Source organism: Eriocheir sinensis, chromosome 2, assembly GCF_024679095.1.
Source record: "Eriocheir sinensis breed Jianghai 21 chromosome 2, ASM2467909v1, whole genome shotgun sequence".
In the NCBI taxonomy this organism is placed as follows: Eukaryota; Metazoa; Arthropoda; class Malacostraca; order Decapoda; family Varunidae; genus Eriocheir; species Eriocheir sinensis.
In genome coordinates, this window is record NC_066510.1 from 15,629,921 (window position 1) to 15,647,191 (window position 17,271).

General features: G+C 46.7%; 1 protein-coding gene across 4 annotated transcripts in view; it reads left to right on the forward strand.

The window, feature by feature from the left end:
• Positions 1-17,271, forward strand: part of LOC127000103 (uncharacterized) — a 44,229-nt gene that overhangs the window by 18,951 nt on the left and 8,007 nt on the right. For 3 of the 4 annotated variants that reach the window (XM_050863524.1, XM_050863536.1, XM_050863542.1), the window contains exons 2-12: positions 7,039-7,202; positions 8,636-9,916; positions 11,566-11,718; positions 11,862-12,138; positions 13,394-13,657; positions 13,816-14,046; positions 14,167-14,393; positions 14,674-15,252; positions 15,465-15,662; positions 15,795-16,096; positions 16,277-16,422. In XM_050863524.1, coding sequence (XP_050719481.1) covers positions 7,093-7,202; positions 8,636-9,916; positions 11,566-11,718; positions 11,862-12,138; positions 13,394-13,657; positions 13,816-14,046; positions 14,167-14,393; positions 14,674-15,252; positions 15,465-15,662; positions 15,795-16,096; positions 16,277-16,422 — 3,768 coding nt within the window. In that variant the 5' untranslated portion in view covers positions 7,039-7,092. The remainder of the gene's footprint in view (positions 1-7,038; positions 7,203-8,635; positions 9,917-11,565; positions 11,719-11,861; positions 12,139-13,393; positions 13,658-13,815; positions 14,047-14,166; positions 14,394-14,673; positions 15,253-15,464; positions 15,663-15,794; positions 16,097-16,276; positions 16,423-17,271) is intronic. The other variant, XM_050863529.1, reaches the window with a different exon arrangement.

The window sequence follows — 17,271 nt, forward strand, 5'->3', positions numbered from 1 at the left end:
GTCCCCTTCTGTCCGTCTGTAATGTCTATCACGCTTGCCAAACGCTCCTCTCGCATTGTATCATTCGTTCTTGCTCTTCTGTCTATTTATTTTGTTTCTCCTATCAGCCCAACACCCTTTTCTGATGTCCTTCTGTCCCCTCCTGTCACTGTATGCCGTCTTCTTTTCCCCTGTCACATAACTCACATTGTATCCGTTGTTGCTCTTCCGTCTGTTCTCTTGTTTCTCCTATCAGTGTTTGTGTATAGCCAGTCAGTACCCCTTTCTTATGTCCTCCTGTCCCTCGGCTGTTTATTTTTGTTCCTTCCTGTCAGCTCTACTGTCACTCCTGTCATCCTTACCCGGACACCCCGCCCCCTCAACCCCTCTTTCCGTCTGCCCCCTGTCACCGTGTCCTTTATTCTCTACCTCTCCTCCCTCCCCCGTCATCGTCCCTGTCTGTTCCCTCGTGTCCTGGCTCTCCTCATCTTCCCTGTCTTGCCCGTGTCACTCAGTCTCACGGTAGTTAATCAGTGGTAGTGCTTTGGTATTTGCTGCTTTAAAGCCATTCTTCCTCCTTTTTCTTTCCGCCCTCCCGTTTTTCCTCTCAGTCTGTTGGGGGTTAATCGCTGTAGTGCCTTGCTATTTACTGTTTTAAACCCATCCTTCCTTACACGCTTCCTCCCTCCTGTCCCTCTTACCTTCCTTCCCACGCATTCTCTCTCTCTCTCTCTCTCTCTCTCTCTCTCTCTCTCTCTCTCTCACCGCGACCTGTATGAATTACTGTTGAGGTGAGCGGAGTCATCGCCGCCGCCGCCACCACCACCACTGCGGTCGCTCTCGTGCGGCGGTCCACTTTTTTCTTCTATTTTTTTTTCTTTTTTTTTCCCCTCGGCTTAATATACCACCAATATCCCTCGACTCTCTTGCTTGGTGCCGCCTCCCGTGTGTTTGCCTTGCTTTGCGTTGCCGGGTCCTGCTTTACCTCCCTCCCGCTGGTGTCTGCTCGCTTGCTTTGCTCCCCGTCGTGTTTTGCTTGCTCTGCCCGCCCGCCCGGGTGGTTGGTTGGTTGACTCGACTCGCTTGCATTGCTGCTGGCTCGCTGGCTGGCTGGCTGGCTAGCTGTCTATCCTCCCTCTCGCATCGTCACGCATTCCGGCCAAGTCAGTAGTGTACACCACCACTCCACTTACTAATTTTGCTGTCTGACCACACACACCATTGACACCAACACCACTATCGCTTCTGACTTGACTTCCTCTTTGCCTCAGTAATGTTGCCTATCACCACTAGGGCCACGATTGTACTGCTGTCGGTGTGTGTGTGTGTGTGTGTGTGTGTGTCAAAATTCACTGTTTAACCCCTTCCTTACGTTACTTTCCCTTCCTCTTTCCTTGTTTGTCAAAATTTACCATATAACCCCTCCCTTCGTTATTTACCTTCTCCCCCTTTCGTTGTGTGTGTGTGTGTGTGTGTAGGCATGCAGGAGGGAGGGGGCGGGGCTAGCCAGCGAGCAGTCAGCCAGTCAGGCAGACCCAAGAGGAGGCAGAAGAGGCGCGAGAACCCTAGAGGGAACAGAATCGTGGGCCACCTCTGTCGCGCCCAAGTGAAGTTCAAGGTTACTCCGTCTTGGTCCTGCTAGCGCTCCTCTCCGCCCGCCCACTGTATAGCTCGACCTGCCCACGTAGACTGCTGGAGGTGGAGGTGGTGGTGGTGTGGAGATGATGGTGGTGGTGTCATCGTCGTGGAATGTTGTAATAGCTGATGTGGGTTAACTATGTGTACCTGTAAATGTGTGTGTGTGTGTGTGTGTGTGTGTGTGTGTGTGTGTGTGTGTGTGTGTGTGTGTTTGGTTAATAAAACTTGCCTACACCGCTTCAAACTTACCTGTCTACCTGTTCATCTATTCATCTGAAAGTCTGTTTATCTGTACCTGGATCTGTCTGTGCCTGTGTGTGTGCCAGCAGTATCAGCAGCAGCAGAAGAGCCTCGCCAGGTGCTTGGTGCAGCTTTAAACTGGACAAGTGGCAGCAGGCAGGTCGAGGTTCAAGGTTGTCTCTGGCTGCCTACTGCTGCCGCCACTGCTGCTGCCCGCTAGTGCTGGTGGCGGCGGCGGAGGTGGTGGTGGTGGCGCTGTTGTTACCCGCTGCTGCCCTCTGTTGGTAGCGCTCTTCTCTGCCTCTAACGTCCACTGTGTATTGAGGGAGGGGGTTGGGGGTTGTATGGGGAGGGGTGGAGGAGTAAGAGGGGTTGTGGTATTTGTTTTGAAGGGGTACGTGGTGGGGTATGGTGTAACTAACTGGCTTATTTTGGGTTTGTATGTATGTATGTATGCGTTACGATATTAGCGAGTTGAATGATGTGCCGTTATGTATGGGGCTAATATTAGTCTCTCTCACACACACACACACACACACACACACACACACACTGGCTCGCTTGCGCGCCAGCTTGCAAGGGAAGAGTCGAGTCAGCTAACTCCCCCTCCTCTCTCTCTCTCTCTCTCTCTCTCTCTCATGTTCCTTTTACACTGTTCATGGTGGTGGTGGTGGATGCCCAGGGCGGTGAAAGGCATGTTACCGCCACCACCATCACCACTGCCTACACCACACACCACATTATCACAATATCACTATATACACCACAACCATCACCACCACACACGGTATACAACACCATCACATATACGCCGCCAGTCTTATACGACATCACATCCTCCACCCATAAGTTCAACATCACTGCCACCACCACCATCAAACACAACAACGCAATATCCTGCCACCATAATTTCGCTATTCCACAGTGCAACAATCAAGACTCGTATTAAACTACTACAACACACACACACACACACACACACACACACACATGGTAGCGCTCTCTGTAACCTAGAATAATATTGCTGTCGTTTGCTCCAACACACCACCACCATCTCTACCACCGTCACCACCACCACCACTATTACTATAACCACCACCAACACCACCGTTGCCGCCGCCGCCTCCTCCAGGGACGGGAAGTTCAATACTGGTAGTGTGGTGGTGGTGGTGGTGGTAGTAGTAGTGGTGGTGCACGGGTGGTGGCGCGATAGTAGTGGTGGTGATGGTGGTAGTCGGTCATTGCCTCTCTCTCTCTCTCTCTCTCTCTCTCTCTCTCTCTCTCAATCCCCTCCTTGACACACACACACACACACACACACACACACACACAGAGAGAGAGAGAGAGAGAGAGAGAGAGAGAGCGTAATGATGAAATCCATTTAATTAATAAATGGTACATGAAATTAAACTATATTTCTTTAATCTCGAAAACAAAAGCGAGAAAGTGGGATTTTTTTTCAGTGAAGTTTAGTAGTAATAGTAGTAGAAGTAGTAGTAGTAGTAGAGGAATGGCGCGAGATAGACCACGTCATATCCGGCATTCATTCACCTCTTTTTGTCATCCATCAATTTTATATTCTTAACTACGGACCGACCTTTACCACTTCCATATTTTTTTTCCTTTTTATCCCTCAAGTTTTAACCTTTTTACACAGAGCCACTTTACTGTACTACAATCCTTCCTATTTTTCTCCTGCATTCTTTCTTTCAGTTTTCAACCCTTTTCTAACACGAGACAAGACTGGACAGACTGGTTGGTGTTGGTACAAGCTTGGAAGTGGACTCTACAGCAAGCTAGTTCTCGGGGCCTTACTCAATCTTGTATGTGTGTGGGTAGTGGTGGGGCTCTGGTGGTGGTGGTGACTTCTGGCCGTGTAAAGAATCTCCTTAAACACACACACACACACACACACACAGAGCTAGGACGTGCGGCAGCTTATAACGTCGAGTCCAACAAAGGAACAGAGCCACCCCTTTGCGCGCCTCTACCTCCATCCTCCATCTCTCCTACCCCTCTACCTCCCTCCTCTCTCCTATCCTCCACCTCCCTCCATCCCTCCTCCTATCCCTGTAACCCCATCTCCATCCCCCTCCTTCCATCTTACCCCTCTACCTCTCCTCCCTCCCTCCCTTGGCCAGCTTTGCCTTTCCCGCCTCCGCCTTCGCCTGTGACGTCACCCGTTGCCATGACATCCAGCCCACAATGGCGGCCCGAGAATCGATACGCCAGACTTCAAAATGGAGGAGACTGCCTGCCCTGCCACCTTTCCTCCCTCCTCTCTCCTCCTCTGTCTCTCCAGCCTACCTCCCACGTCTACTTCTGCTGCTGCCGCCTCTTCAGCCTCCTCCTCCTCCTGGTAGATGGATTATTGGCACTTCTTTATAAGCTCTGGGTTCTCTCCTGCTTCCACCGCCGCCGCCAGCTCTCAGCACTCGGTGTTGCAGACTGGAATTCTTTTTTTGTCCCTGGGTTGATAGGAGGAGGAGGAAGAGAGGGAGGGGAGGGGAGCTGTGAGGAGCTAGCTACGTCATTACCCGAGAGAGAGAGAGAGAGAGGCGGACTTCTTCCCATTCTCGATGCTAGTGATAACCTAACGTGCGTAGATCATAATGTTCGTTCAGTCTTATTTACGCACATCTGTTACCGCTACCACCACTGTCTCGTGTTATATATTATTACAACTCTCCACGGAGCTACTTCGCCCTTCTCCTACTTCCCTTCTCCTTTCTTTGTTTACAAGAAGATCGATTCTATCTGCGCGCTACTTTTTCTTTTTCTTCCGTTAGTAAGGTCACACATATCCATAATTTACTTGACGTGTGTGTGTGTGTGTGTGTGTGTGTATTTAGCCCTCCTTCGTGACTTTACTGGTGTGTGTGTGTGTGTGTGTGTGTGTGTGTGTGTGTGTGTGTGTGGAGAGAAAAGAAAATGATATCGTTCGTGTTGAAGAAAACGAAACCGTGATGAAGAAAATGAGACCGTGTTGCAGAAAACGAGACCCTTGTTGAGGAAAACGAGAGAAGACAAGAAAAGAAAACGGAAAACAGCATAGCGTTGGGTTGCGTGTAATGGTTTGAGCTTGTCGCTAGCGCTGAGAGAGGAGGAAGAAGAAGAGGAGGAGGAGGAGGAGGAACCACAGCTGTAAGTCTTCATTGGACGCGAGAAGAGTAATAATATTCCCGACTCTCCTCCTCCTCCTCCTCGCTTCTTTAATTCCTCTTCCTCCTCATTTAACACATGTTCGTGAAAGGGAGTAAGTCGCAAGGGATGAAGAACACTCCTCCTCCTACTACTACTACTACTACTACTACTACTACTTTATTGCATTTTCCACTTTAGCTGCTGTCGCTACTACTAAAATTATTATCCATCCTCCTGCTCTCTCTCTCTCTCTCTCTCTCTCTCTCTCTCTCTCTCTCTCTCTCTCTCTCTCTCTCTCTCTCTCTCTCTCTCTCTCTCTCCTGTGCCTCATTTGCTATTATGTGTGTAAGCTCAAAGGCAAAGGATTTCCGACCCCTGTGTGTGTGTGTGTGTGTGTGTGTGTGTGTGTGTGTGTGTGTGTGTGTGTGTGTTTCGCCCTTTGATCTGCTGACTACGTAATAAAAAAAATACTATTATTAAACCAGGACCGTGCAGTGCAACATATTATATATATCCGTTACGTTGTGTATTTACCCCGCTTGTGAAATAATAGTAGGAGAAATAGTAGTAGTAGTAGTAGAACGACACCCGTAGGTCAAGTATTTATTCAGAATTCCTCGTGTGGTGTGATTTGTCACCTCATGACTGGTATATAATTTTTTTTCATTAGCTAACACAGAATCTCTTCCCTTTTCTAGTGTCCCATTATATATCGTTCTGTAATGGTGTGGAGTAATCGTTTTCCTATACTTTGTACATATCACTCAACTAATGAATTGGAATTGCGAGAAAGCTTAATATCGAGTAAAAGTAATCTTACGTATGACCAAAACATATATTAAGATGTGGAGTTGTGTGCTGGACCGGCAGTTGTTTATTTCATATGATTATCTTGTTTATCCCTTTTTTTTATCTTCTTCTTTCCCTCTCATGTCTACTTTATTTTCACTAATATTTGTTTTTGTTTTTTCATATTTTTTTCTTTTCCCTTTTTATTCCCTCACCTGTTCTTGGCCTTAAAAAATTAAACCAACAAAAAATCTAACATGTAATTATGGAAAGCAGAGTTTAACGAACCGCTCGAGATGAATGTGACTGCTGCAGATGTTTGTTGTTAAATAAGGAGTGCCGTGCTAGGACCGCCAGTAACTCAGCCACTTGTGTTAGGGGAAGGCGCTCATTACTGGAGAGAGAGAGAGAGAGAGAGAGAGAGAGAGAGAGAGAGAGAGAGAGAGAGAATGATCACAATGGTTACGGCATGAATGAGTGTGACATTACAGTGTTGCAGCATTTTTCGGGCTGTGAATGTGTGTATGTGTTGCATTTTGTGTGTGGAGGATATATATAGGTGTGTCTGTGTGTGTGTGTGTGTGTTTTCCGTATTGTGATATACAGGAAATGAGTTAGTCATGGTGTGATATTCTTGTTAAATATGTATTGTGGTTTATTATTTTTTTTCTACAGTGTTGAGTTGTTGGTTTTGCTAATGTTTTGAAGCTTTTCCCATATACTAATTTAATGTTTAATTAACCTTTCATATTTCAGGGTTGATGTATACTTAAATCTTGGTATTACTTGGTGCACAGATTCACTTAGCTCATGGGAATTACTTAGTTCACATTATAGTAATCTTCTTCTCACACAGTAAGGGCAAGCTGTTCATGTATTGTATGTAATTGTTTCTTCCTATGATGTTAACTGACCATTCTTTTTCAGGCAAACCTAGATTCTGTACTACATTTATGGATAGACATTTAACAAAGTAAGGACATCTGTTCCTGTGTCATGGCTTAACTTTGAAACATTTAGACTGCAAGGCTTTCAACAGGAGGACTTACGGGCTACCTTAACTAACCTTACCTGCCACAGCTTCACACCAAGGAGATCTGAATGTATGGCTAACTCATGCTCCTCCCAAACAGAAAACTTGCAGTCATGTGTTTGTGGGTGTCATTACCAGGGCTGAGGATGTACCTGACGTGTGCATGCATGTATGTATGTGTATGTATGTACAGTGTGTGTGGCCCGTTGTTGCAGGAAGCGTGAGGACGAAGATGGCCGGGCCAAGGTGGCTGGCCAGGTAGCGGCGGGATGTCACTGGTGGTTCACAAGTTGGTGCTAAGTCCAGGAGGGGCCACCGCCACCACCGCCCAGCCTACCACCGCCCACCATGTCACTTTATCCGCCTACACCCACGCTCGGTACTGTTGGTTTCCCCATCCCCCAATTGCTCACCCACTTCCCCACTTGCCCACCTACACCCATCAGATGTAGCTTGTGCATGCTCATTCAATGTGTCTATTGTTTTCAGGGTGTCATCTTGAGCTGAAGAATGGTTACTGTTATCATGGTTTTCTTTGGTCTCAGAATAAAGGAAGGGTATATTTTCATTCCCCAGGTGTCCATCATTTATAAATACACACTAACCATCAAGTAGGGGTATTCTGGACCATCCAGGCAATGCCAGATGTTTTTTTAAGTTTCTTTTTAGGGAAAACCTTCTTCATAGGCAAACTATTATGCCCATATTTCGTGCTTTCCTTCCTGAGGTTGTTCACCTCGGATCAGTTCCAACATCACCACTTTTATGGGTTATTGGGTACTGCCAACATGTTACTACTTATTGTACTTAGTGTACTATTACCAACAGAAAAAAAGACGTCTTTTTTCTGTAGGTAATAGTACAGCATAAATTGGGAAAAGAGGGTAACTGAAAATTAAAGTTATGTTAAATCCAATGAATGTGAAAAGCAGTTTATCAGCTGTCATTGATTATTGAGTTAGTAATAACTGACATCTTTAATTAGAGGAAAGCTTGGAATACAGCGTCAAGACTTCAAAAATGGCCATGCATGCAACATTTAAGCTTTTATAAAAAATCACAGAACTGTCAGGCATTGCACGAGTTATCTGCAGTACTTCAACTTGATGGGAACTGTTAGATTTATCGAGAAAAGGCCAAGTACTAGACTGGCCGTTCATTGTTGTTTTATCACCTTTTAAAGCCGTGTGCTGTGATTTTCGTATCTTAATCCTGTCGGCATCATTCTGTTCTCGGCAGAGATTGAGTTAAGCATTTTGACTGGTGCTTAAAAATTAGCAGCAGCAGCAGCCTGTCTCCGGAGGCATCTGCCGGGGAGTTACACACATTATTTTTCTCTCCCTGTGACACACTAATCTGCTGTTTTATGGTAGAAGCAGGTGGTTATTCCATTTCTCCCTGGGTTGCAGCTTTTCCTCCTCTGCGTTTGTTTTCTCCTCATGCTTGTATCATTATCCCCACTGCTTGGTTGGTTCCATTTTGCTGTAGAGAGAGATGGTGAACATTTTCCTATGAGGCAGAATGAAATGCGAGATGAATTGTTTTGTTTTTCTGACTCCCTACACACACACACACACACACACACACACACACACACACACACACACACACACACACACACACACAGTCTCCTGGGGGATCATGGCTGCATTATCATTATTATGAATTGTTACTATCATATCTATTATTATTATTATTGTTATTTTAATTTTGCTTCTGATGATCTTGCTGTTCAGTGTTATATTATTCATGATAGACATTGCCTTTGTTATCCTGTGTTCAAGTTGACTGAAGATCGTTTTCTGTCCGCAGGTCAAATGCAACAGACAGTATGGGCCGTGTGCTGGATGGTCCACCAAGTGGTTCCATGAGCACTCCACCTGCCTCCTCCTCCCCATATTCCTCCTCCTCCTCAAACTCTTCCTCCTCCTCCTCCAAACACAGCTCCACCTACAACCTCCCCTTCGTCCTACAAGATCACAACTATGGCGCCCCTCCTCCACCAACACCCCCCCACTCCCCACCTCCCCTGCCCAGCACCTCCACCACCTCCTCCACCTCCTCTTCTTCTCATGCCCCCTCTAATACCTCCTCCTCATCTGGCTCTACCTACCAACACCACCAACACCACTTCCAACAGCAACACCATCATCAGCCACAGCAGCAACACCAGTACCACCATCATCCCCACCACCATCACCACCAAACATACCAATCTGCCTCCTTGGCCCCCTCCGCCTCCGCCTCTCCCTCCCCCGCCCCCTCCGCTTCTTCCTTCACCTCTCATCACCACACATCTTCCTCCCCCGCCACCACCCCTCATCACCACCAACATCACGTGCATCACCACCCCACCACAACCTCCACTGCCACCATCACCACCCCTCACCACCATCACCACCTCCACCATCACCATCCTACCACCACAGCAAACCAACCCCATCACCATCACCCCCATCATCACCAACAACAACAACAACAACACCAGCAACACCAACAACACCACCACTCAAGCAACACAGCCACCACCACTCCGCACCTCCAGCAGAAACACCATAACTTCATACAACATCCTGGCCCTTCACCTCGCCTTGGTAGCTCGTCCTCCGCCTCCGCCTCCTCCTCCACCCCTTCCTCCACCACCTCCTCTTCCTCCACCTCCAACACTTCCTCATCTTCAGCCACCTCTTTTTCCTCCCCGTCTCTCTCAGTAGGGGGGGTGATGGCGCACCACCCCCTCACCAACATGCCCCCTCACAGACAACAGTTTATGCCACACCCAAAGTCCAGCATCGTTTTCCCCTCCCCACACATCCCACCTCCCCCAGTGGAGCTCTCCCAACACCACCCACACCACCACCAGTCCTCGCCCTCCTCCACCACTGTGCCCCCACAACCCGTCCTCCCTTCCACGGAGACAGATGACGACTCACGGCTAAGTGATCGCAGCTCCTCGGTGGGTCCATCAGGAGAGGAAACGGAGACGGCACCAGAGGGGGAAGGGGATGACCTGCCGGCGGACGACTCCATCACCCGCTGTGTGTGTGACTTCTCCCATGATGATGGCTACATGATTCAGTGTGACCGATGCTTGTGAGTATTGCACTCTTGGGTTTGTGTGCACCTCTGTGTGTTTGAGACAGAGAAAGAGAAATGGTACACTCGATAAAGCTTTGAACACTTCTTTAACCCTCTCTTTTGCTTTGATGTTGAGTAATGTGCGTAAGAATCTCTGATGGATGCAGATATTTGTACATGAAGTTTTGTGTGCCTAGTTTGTTCTATAGGAGTCAGACACACACATCATATATAAGGCCAGGGTAAGGACTGTAGAAATTAAGGTTTTTAGGAAGATCTGTATAATGTGGATAAAGAAATCTGAGGTGTAGAGGAGTGGGATAATGTTATCGCACATTGGGTGAGTAGAGGTGCATGTGCTAAAATGGTTTGGGCTGTAGTGAAAGTAAAAAGAACTGCAGTAGTAACACCAGTGTTAACCCCTTCACTCCGGCGACATCAGTGTCCGACAGGCGTCCGCCGGCGTCACTGTATGGAAAGGGTTAGTCCTCTTCTAAACCTCTTAATCCTCTTCCATTTCCTCTTAATCCTCTTCTAAATCTTTTTAAGAGGAAATGGAAGAGGATTAAGAGGAATTTAGAGGAGGATTGAGTGGTTTAAAAGAGGATTAATCCTCTTCCATTTCCTCTTGACCCTTTCCATACTGTGATGCCAATGTCTGTGTCATGGATGGAAGGGGTTAATCATGACGTTGGTGAGGAGAGCATATGGTGAGTACCCAGAGATAGCAGGGTGGTAGTATTGTGAAAGAAGATAATCAGAGAATAAGAAAGAGACTTATTTGATGCTTAGAACCCAGCCTTTAGGACAGCAGCCATTATTCAGTGGATGGTATTGCCTTCTCTCATTTGAACTGTTTTTGTGACTCCCAATACTTTGTCTATTTACATTATGGGGTTTGTGATGGTGGTGTTAGTGAGACCATTTCTTACTTCAAATGAAAGTCTTTCTTGGTGATGAAATGACTGAGGAATCAGGAAATACCAGGAACTGTATAGTCAGTTTTACCCAGCCTGATAAGAGAGAGGGGAAGAAGGGAGGGTGAGAGGGTCCATATTGTGTATCTACTACTGGGTGATAAAGAAGTCATTCTTTGGCATCACTTATCACAGTGGAGAGATAAGAGGTGATACAGCTCTTAAATCCAAGGGTGGGTTTTCCTCAATAGGGTCACAGGTAGCTCTACTTCCTTATGCCATAGCTTCTGTGCTTGTTGACTGTTCAACGATGGGTTATTTATTTTCTACCTTAATGGCAATCTTGAATAGTGTTTAGTTTATCAACACCAGGTGCTTTCTTTAGTAGTTATTTCCTTATCACTAATCTTCCAGCTTCTCTATGTACTTGACTGATATAGAGACATTTTTTACAAAAAACTTCTTAAGTTGAATACTGGGTAGTGAGTGCACTTGCACTTTGAGCTACCTACTTTTCATTAGATCTCACCTCTCAGACAGACTTCCTATGCATTAAGCATCAAAGAGTTTAGGCTCTGGATAATGAACTCAGTGTTCTTGGAACCAATAACTTTCCATCACATTTCTTGCATCTTTCTCCAGTCTTTAAGGATTGGAATTAAATTAGAATGTTTTTAATTTGTAAGTGCCTTGCAGGAGGATAAATTCATGAATAGTGTAAGACACAGTGGTTTTCTTTCCTCACAGTGTGTGGCAGCATGTGGACTGCATGGAGATTGATCGTGACAACATCCCGGATGAGTATCTGTGTGAAGCCTGTGACCCGAGGCCTATTGACCGCTTCAAGGCACGGGCCCTGCAGATCCGACGGCGGCAGGAGATCAAGGCACACTTGGCCAGGTAAGCCGTGAAGGGTGGTGGTTTATCTTATACTCATGTGCAAGTTTGAAGCCTCTCTGTCTCTTATCTCTGATTGCCCTGGTTACGAGCAGCTCGATACCTTACTTTGTCCTGCTATTGCAAAGGTGTTCTCCTTCCACCAGGCTGTCATCCTCCGACTCTGAGGACAACATTCCTATGTCCAACAAGAGCCGAGGCAGCCTGAACAAGGTGCAGGAGAGGAAGGTGGTCAAGAAGAAGAAGGTGAAGCAGATAAAGGACATGAAGAATGGGCGGAAGGGCGGCGGCGGAGGCGGCAGTGGCCAGCTCTCCCTGCTGAAGAAGAGTGGCGGTGGCGGCAACACCACTGTCACTTTGTGCAATAACAGTCTCCTGCCGGGCCAGGAGGACAAGGACCGCAGGATGCTGGTCAAGAGGAGGGTGAGTAACTTTTTCTTCATTACACTCACTGACACTAAAAAAAAAAAAAAAAAAAAAAAAAAATAAATAAATAAATAAATAAATAAATAAATAAATAAATAAAGGACAGCGTCATGAGTAGATACAATATACCATATTTTGTGCCGTATAATGCGCACCCTAAACCTTAAGACAACAATTTTGAAAAAAAACATATTTAGTGCTTAAAATGCTCATAAATATGTACGGTTAAGCAAGACTGATGATGTACAGTTTCCCTAATTTTTTGTTAACCCCTATAGTGCACCCCCGGGGTGGACTGCTAAATGGGTTCTCGTATGTCAATGTTTGACGTTCTCCCAAAAATTGGTCATTTTCCATTATCAGTTTCACGGCTCTACCTATGCCAGTATCTTTAAATGTATAAACATTTGCATAATCCATCCTTCCTCTTCAGTCTGCCTCAAACCCAAAGTCTCTACGTCACGTGATGTTTCCGTGGTGATGTGATGAAGCGCAGTAACTTTTAGGTCGCAGCAAGTCTGTGTTCACAGCGCTGCATAGGTTGTGGTTGGCAGCTGCCCTCCCCTGCCATGCACTGGGCCCCGCTACAAACCCATTCATTACCCTTATGTTCTCACCTTGATAACCCTGAAGGGTGGTGGGATGCATCCTCAGGAGCCTGAGTATCACTTTCACCATCACCGTAATGAGATTGATCTACAGGATGGCCACCAAACTGAGGTTACACAATAACGGGGCTCAGCCTTCCTGATAAGACGAGGGGTTGGAGTGCAGTGTTGTTGATGTCACTGTCTACACCACTAACACTGCTTTCAACACTTGAAAAAGTCACTCTCTCCCAATTGCATTCACACTGAGAGCTCTTTTGGGAGCAAGAGGAGTCTTAGGAGGACTCAAGGCTGTGGACACTCGGGCGCGGATTCAGACTCAGAAAATATGAAAACCTCTTCTGCCATTGTTACATTCACGGAAACACTGAGAATGGCATGGAGAACTTGTTTGGCAGCCTAGAAGTCACTCTGACCCATAAAACCTTGCGCAAACTTCAAAATTATGGTGGAAAAGGACAGACTGGAAAAAGAAAAATTTGTACCATCGGCATATACTGCGCAGGGGTAACTTTCTGGCATTTTTTAATTGAAAATGGTGCGCGTTATACGCCGCAAAATACGGTAATATTTTTCATTTAGGAAAAGTTGACTAATTAACAATAAAATAGAATGTGATTGTTACTTTCTTGATGTGCCTGCAGAGGAAAAGCAACAGCCTGAGTGGTGGCGAGGGGGTGAGTGACGACTCTAGTGGTGGGCCGGTGGAGCGGCTACGGGCGTGGGTGGAGGGCTATGAGGCAGCCGTCACCAACCACTACTCCCCTGAGCTGCGGGCGAGGGTCCATGCCGCGCGGATCAATGGGGTCTCCCCTGACCTGCGGGCCTCCACCCAGGGGGCCGTGCTGGGCCATCGCTGCCGGGTGGCCAACAACCCTCGGCCACTCTTTGATGTGTTTGACAGCAAGGTGAGATTATCACTTTAACTTTGAAAATCTCCCTTTCATTTTTATCATGTTAATATGCTTAAGGAACACATCTTATCTATTTCACTCGTTTGAGTTTGTTGTAATCATTTCTTTTTGTGTCCTTCACGTGTCTGACAAATGTCACTGCTTGCCCTCAGATCCTTGTGGCAGCCACCAGACTGTCACCCAACACAGCCATAACAGAGTTCCAGGGCAAGTACCTGCTGGCCTCACAATGGAATGCCCAACAGCCTGTGAGCAGTCAGCCCTACATGCCCTATGTCCTACAGTACCACATGCCCAAGGAGGGCCTCACCGTTTGTGTTGATGCGCGGACTTATGGCAACGATGCCAGATTTACCCGCCACTCTTGCACGCCCAACGCTGAGGTCAGTTTGTGGGATTCTGGAACATTCAGATTGATTTTTATCAGCTGGTCATACAAAAATTGAATAATAACTTCCTAGTGTAACTCAACTTCCATGGAGAACTAAATCAATCTCTCACAGGTGCGACATGTGGTAGAGCGTGGTTCCCTCCACCTGTACATAGTGGCCACGCGGGAGATAGAGGAGGGGGAGGAGGTGACGTTGGCCCTCGAGACTGCTAACTCCACCTTAGAGTTGGTCTGCTGCCTGGCCGAGGAGCATGACTGCCAAGCACCCCCCGGCCCCCGGCCTGAACAGACTACACCAGCTCCAGCCCTCACCCACAAGAAGAACGGCCTCATTGTTGGGTGAGTGTTTGGTGTTGTTTGTTGCCCTAGATCCACTGTGTTGTTGATCTGATCTTTGTTGTGGTCTTTATTTTCAGGTAGAGTGTGATCTTCACAGACTAGGCTTTTTATATGTTTTACTACTGCTGCAATGTGGACCAATTCATCAAATAATTTAACTTCTCTAAATTAAATCTATCCTTCTATCTGTAAAATTTGTAATCTAATAGAAAATTTCCACACCCCTCAAAACATTGCTGTAGTTAACTCTTACTAAAGCTGAATTTCTCGTCGCCTGCAGGAACAAGAAGACTATAAAAAAGCAGCAACTGCAGCTACAACTGCGTACCAGCAAGAGGACAGCTTCATCCGACACTAGACTAATAGAGCCAGCAGTCACTACCCCGGTAACCCCCAGCACTCCCGTCACAACCGTCAAACAAAGGCGAGCTTCTGGCTGTGGCAAATCCCCGGTGAAATCCCCAAGCACGGCCTCACTCTCGAGTTCTCCTGATGAAGTGAGCAAGGACATCCCCACAAACACCCCAAGCTCCAGCACCCTCTCAACAGTGACAGGGACTGTGACCTCGGCTCCAGACACCCCTCGCACCACCCTTGACAAACAACAGCAGCAGAAGATGACGCGAGAGGAGAGAAAGATTGCTGCGTACATGAAGGCCTTTGAACGCATGGAGAAGGCTGCACAGAGGAGACAGGAGATGGAGAAGAAAAAGGAGGAGGACAAGGGCAAGGAAGTGCGGGACCCCAAGGAGAAGGACAAGAAGCGCTGTGATGGGGATGAAGAGGACTGGGAGAAGACGAGCAGCGCTGACGAGTGTGTCCGTTCTATGGGTGGCAGTGACCGCTGTCGCCGCAAGGGGTAAGTACTCAGCTGAAGGCAACTTAATACTGAACCTTCTTGAATTTTCATTGTGTAGAAATGTAGGTCTTGGATTAGAGCATGACTTGCAAATTGGTTGTTCCTTACAGCACACACACACACATCATATTTAATCTTACATGGTTCATGCCTCTTCCGTCACCCTTGCAAAACCTGAACGCAGTGGTATTGACCCGTGTTTCTTCCACCAGGAAAAAAGGCCGAGGGAAAGGCAGCCCCCAGAAGCGCAGCAACCACCGAGCGGACTCAGCAGCCTCTGACCTCACGGGTGACGAGAGCAGCTGTGCCTCCGTTGGCCTCATGTCCCCCAGCGGAGGCGCCATCATAGAAAGCATTGCCCTCAACTTCAACTCACCCCCACAAGGCAACCCTAATGCAATGGGCTTCAGGTGAGTCTTGGGTGTCTTCTGGGAGTCTTAGTGATTACTGCCATTGCATGTCAGTTTGCATACCATTGCTTTCTCCTGTAGTTGTTGAATGATTATCAAAAGTATTAATCCAATTTTCCAATGTTTATCCAGGTTTCCTAAGACCAAAAAGGCGCTCATGAATGAGTGGCTCAATGAGAATGTGGACCCTGTGGTGCCGGTCGGGAGTGTGGTTGGGACAGACCTTCCATCAGGAGTACCCCCCTGCTACATGAGGTCACCAGCCATGCCCCTCCGAAGGTCATCACTAAACCAGACAACCGGCACAGGGGTCATGCCAGTCCAGGACATGCCAGGTGGCTCGGCCAAGAAGAGGTGGCTCAGGCAGGCCATCAGTGAGGAGACTGAGACGCCCCAGTTCAACGGCCTGTGTCCCAGCCCCAACAGCAGGCCAGGTGAGGCAGGCAGAGCTTGGGCTTGGCATGAAACTTACTCCATAACCATTGCTCCCCTTTTTATTTTCTTTCTTTCCGATATGCTGCTTCTGTTATTGTGAAAAGGGTCAGTCATGAATGTAGAAGGGAGTGACAGGCATAAGGAACAATCAGTTACCATCATGCTTTATATGCACTCAGATTCTCCTACTGGTGGCGGGGACTACATCACCCCCCTGAAGAAGAGACGCCTGGCAAGGGAGTCCATGTCCTCAGAGCTGTCCTCCACTCCGCCCTCCACTCCTGTGCACTCCACCAGCTTGGAGGAGGACAAGATGGTAGAGGAGGTAAGCTGTCCTGGTATTGTTGATGGTGTAGGTTGATCTCAGAGTCTGGGATCAGGTTGCTTGAAGTAATGTTAAATGAAAGCTGTCTAGTCATTCTTGAGGGATATTTTTTTCTAGGATTTGAGCTTTTACTTAATCTATGTATAGATTCATTTATTTGACTTACTTTCCTGCTAAATGAAAGTTCTAGTCATTCTCGGGGGTATTTTATTTTATTTTTTGAAATTGTATATAGGATTTGAGCTTTTCTTTTACTTAGATTATATATTGATTCATTTTAACTTCTTTCTGGTTAACCCCTCCAAACCACCTAAGTTTTTCTTGGGAGATCCCCCATAACGCAAAAGTCATCGAAAAATACACTTTGAGACTGAGAAAAAGTCATAAAAGATGTTTTATAGAAAATTTTCTGGCTCCCCGTGCTGTGAAATCCGTTTCTTTCTAGGTTGTCGCATTTGGCTGGAATTCCATGATTCCCGAAAATTTCCAACTTTTTACTGGTGCGATGTACAGAAAAAATTATAGAAAAAAAGTTGCTCATTTTATCACAATGGAGTCTGAAAAATATAGTTTATAATCTTTGACCTGGAAATTTACTGCCTACAGAGAGCCAAAGTTGTGGTGAAACTCAATAAATAATTTTGGTAAATTTTTGTAGTTTTTCTCATTCTGGAATGAATCTCATCAAATAAAAGTTGTAGAAAATCATCTGTATAACTCATCTGTGAAATCAGATTATGATTTGGACTGACCGTTTGGCTGGAATTCCACGATTCCCCCCAAATTCCAAATTTTAATTGTGCTACGTGCAGGAATATTTATTGATGAAAAGTTGCTCATTTTATCTCA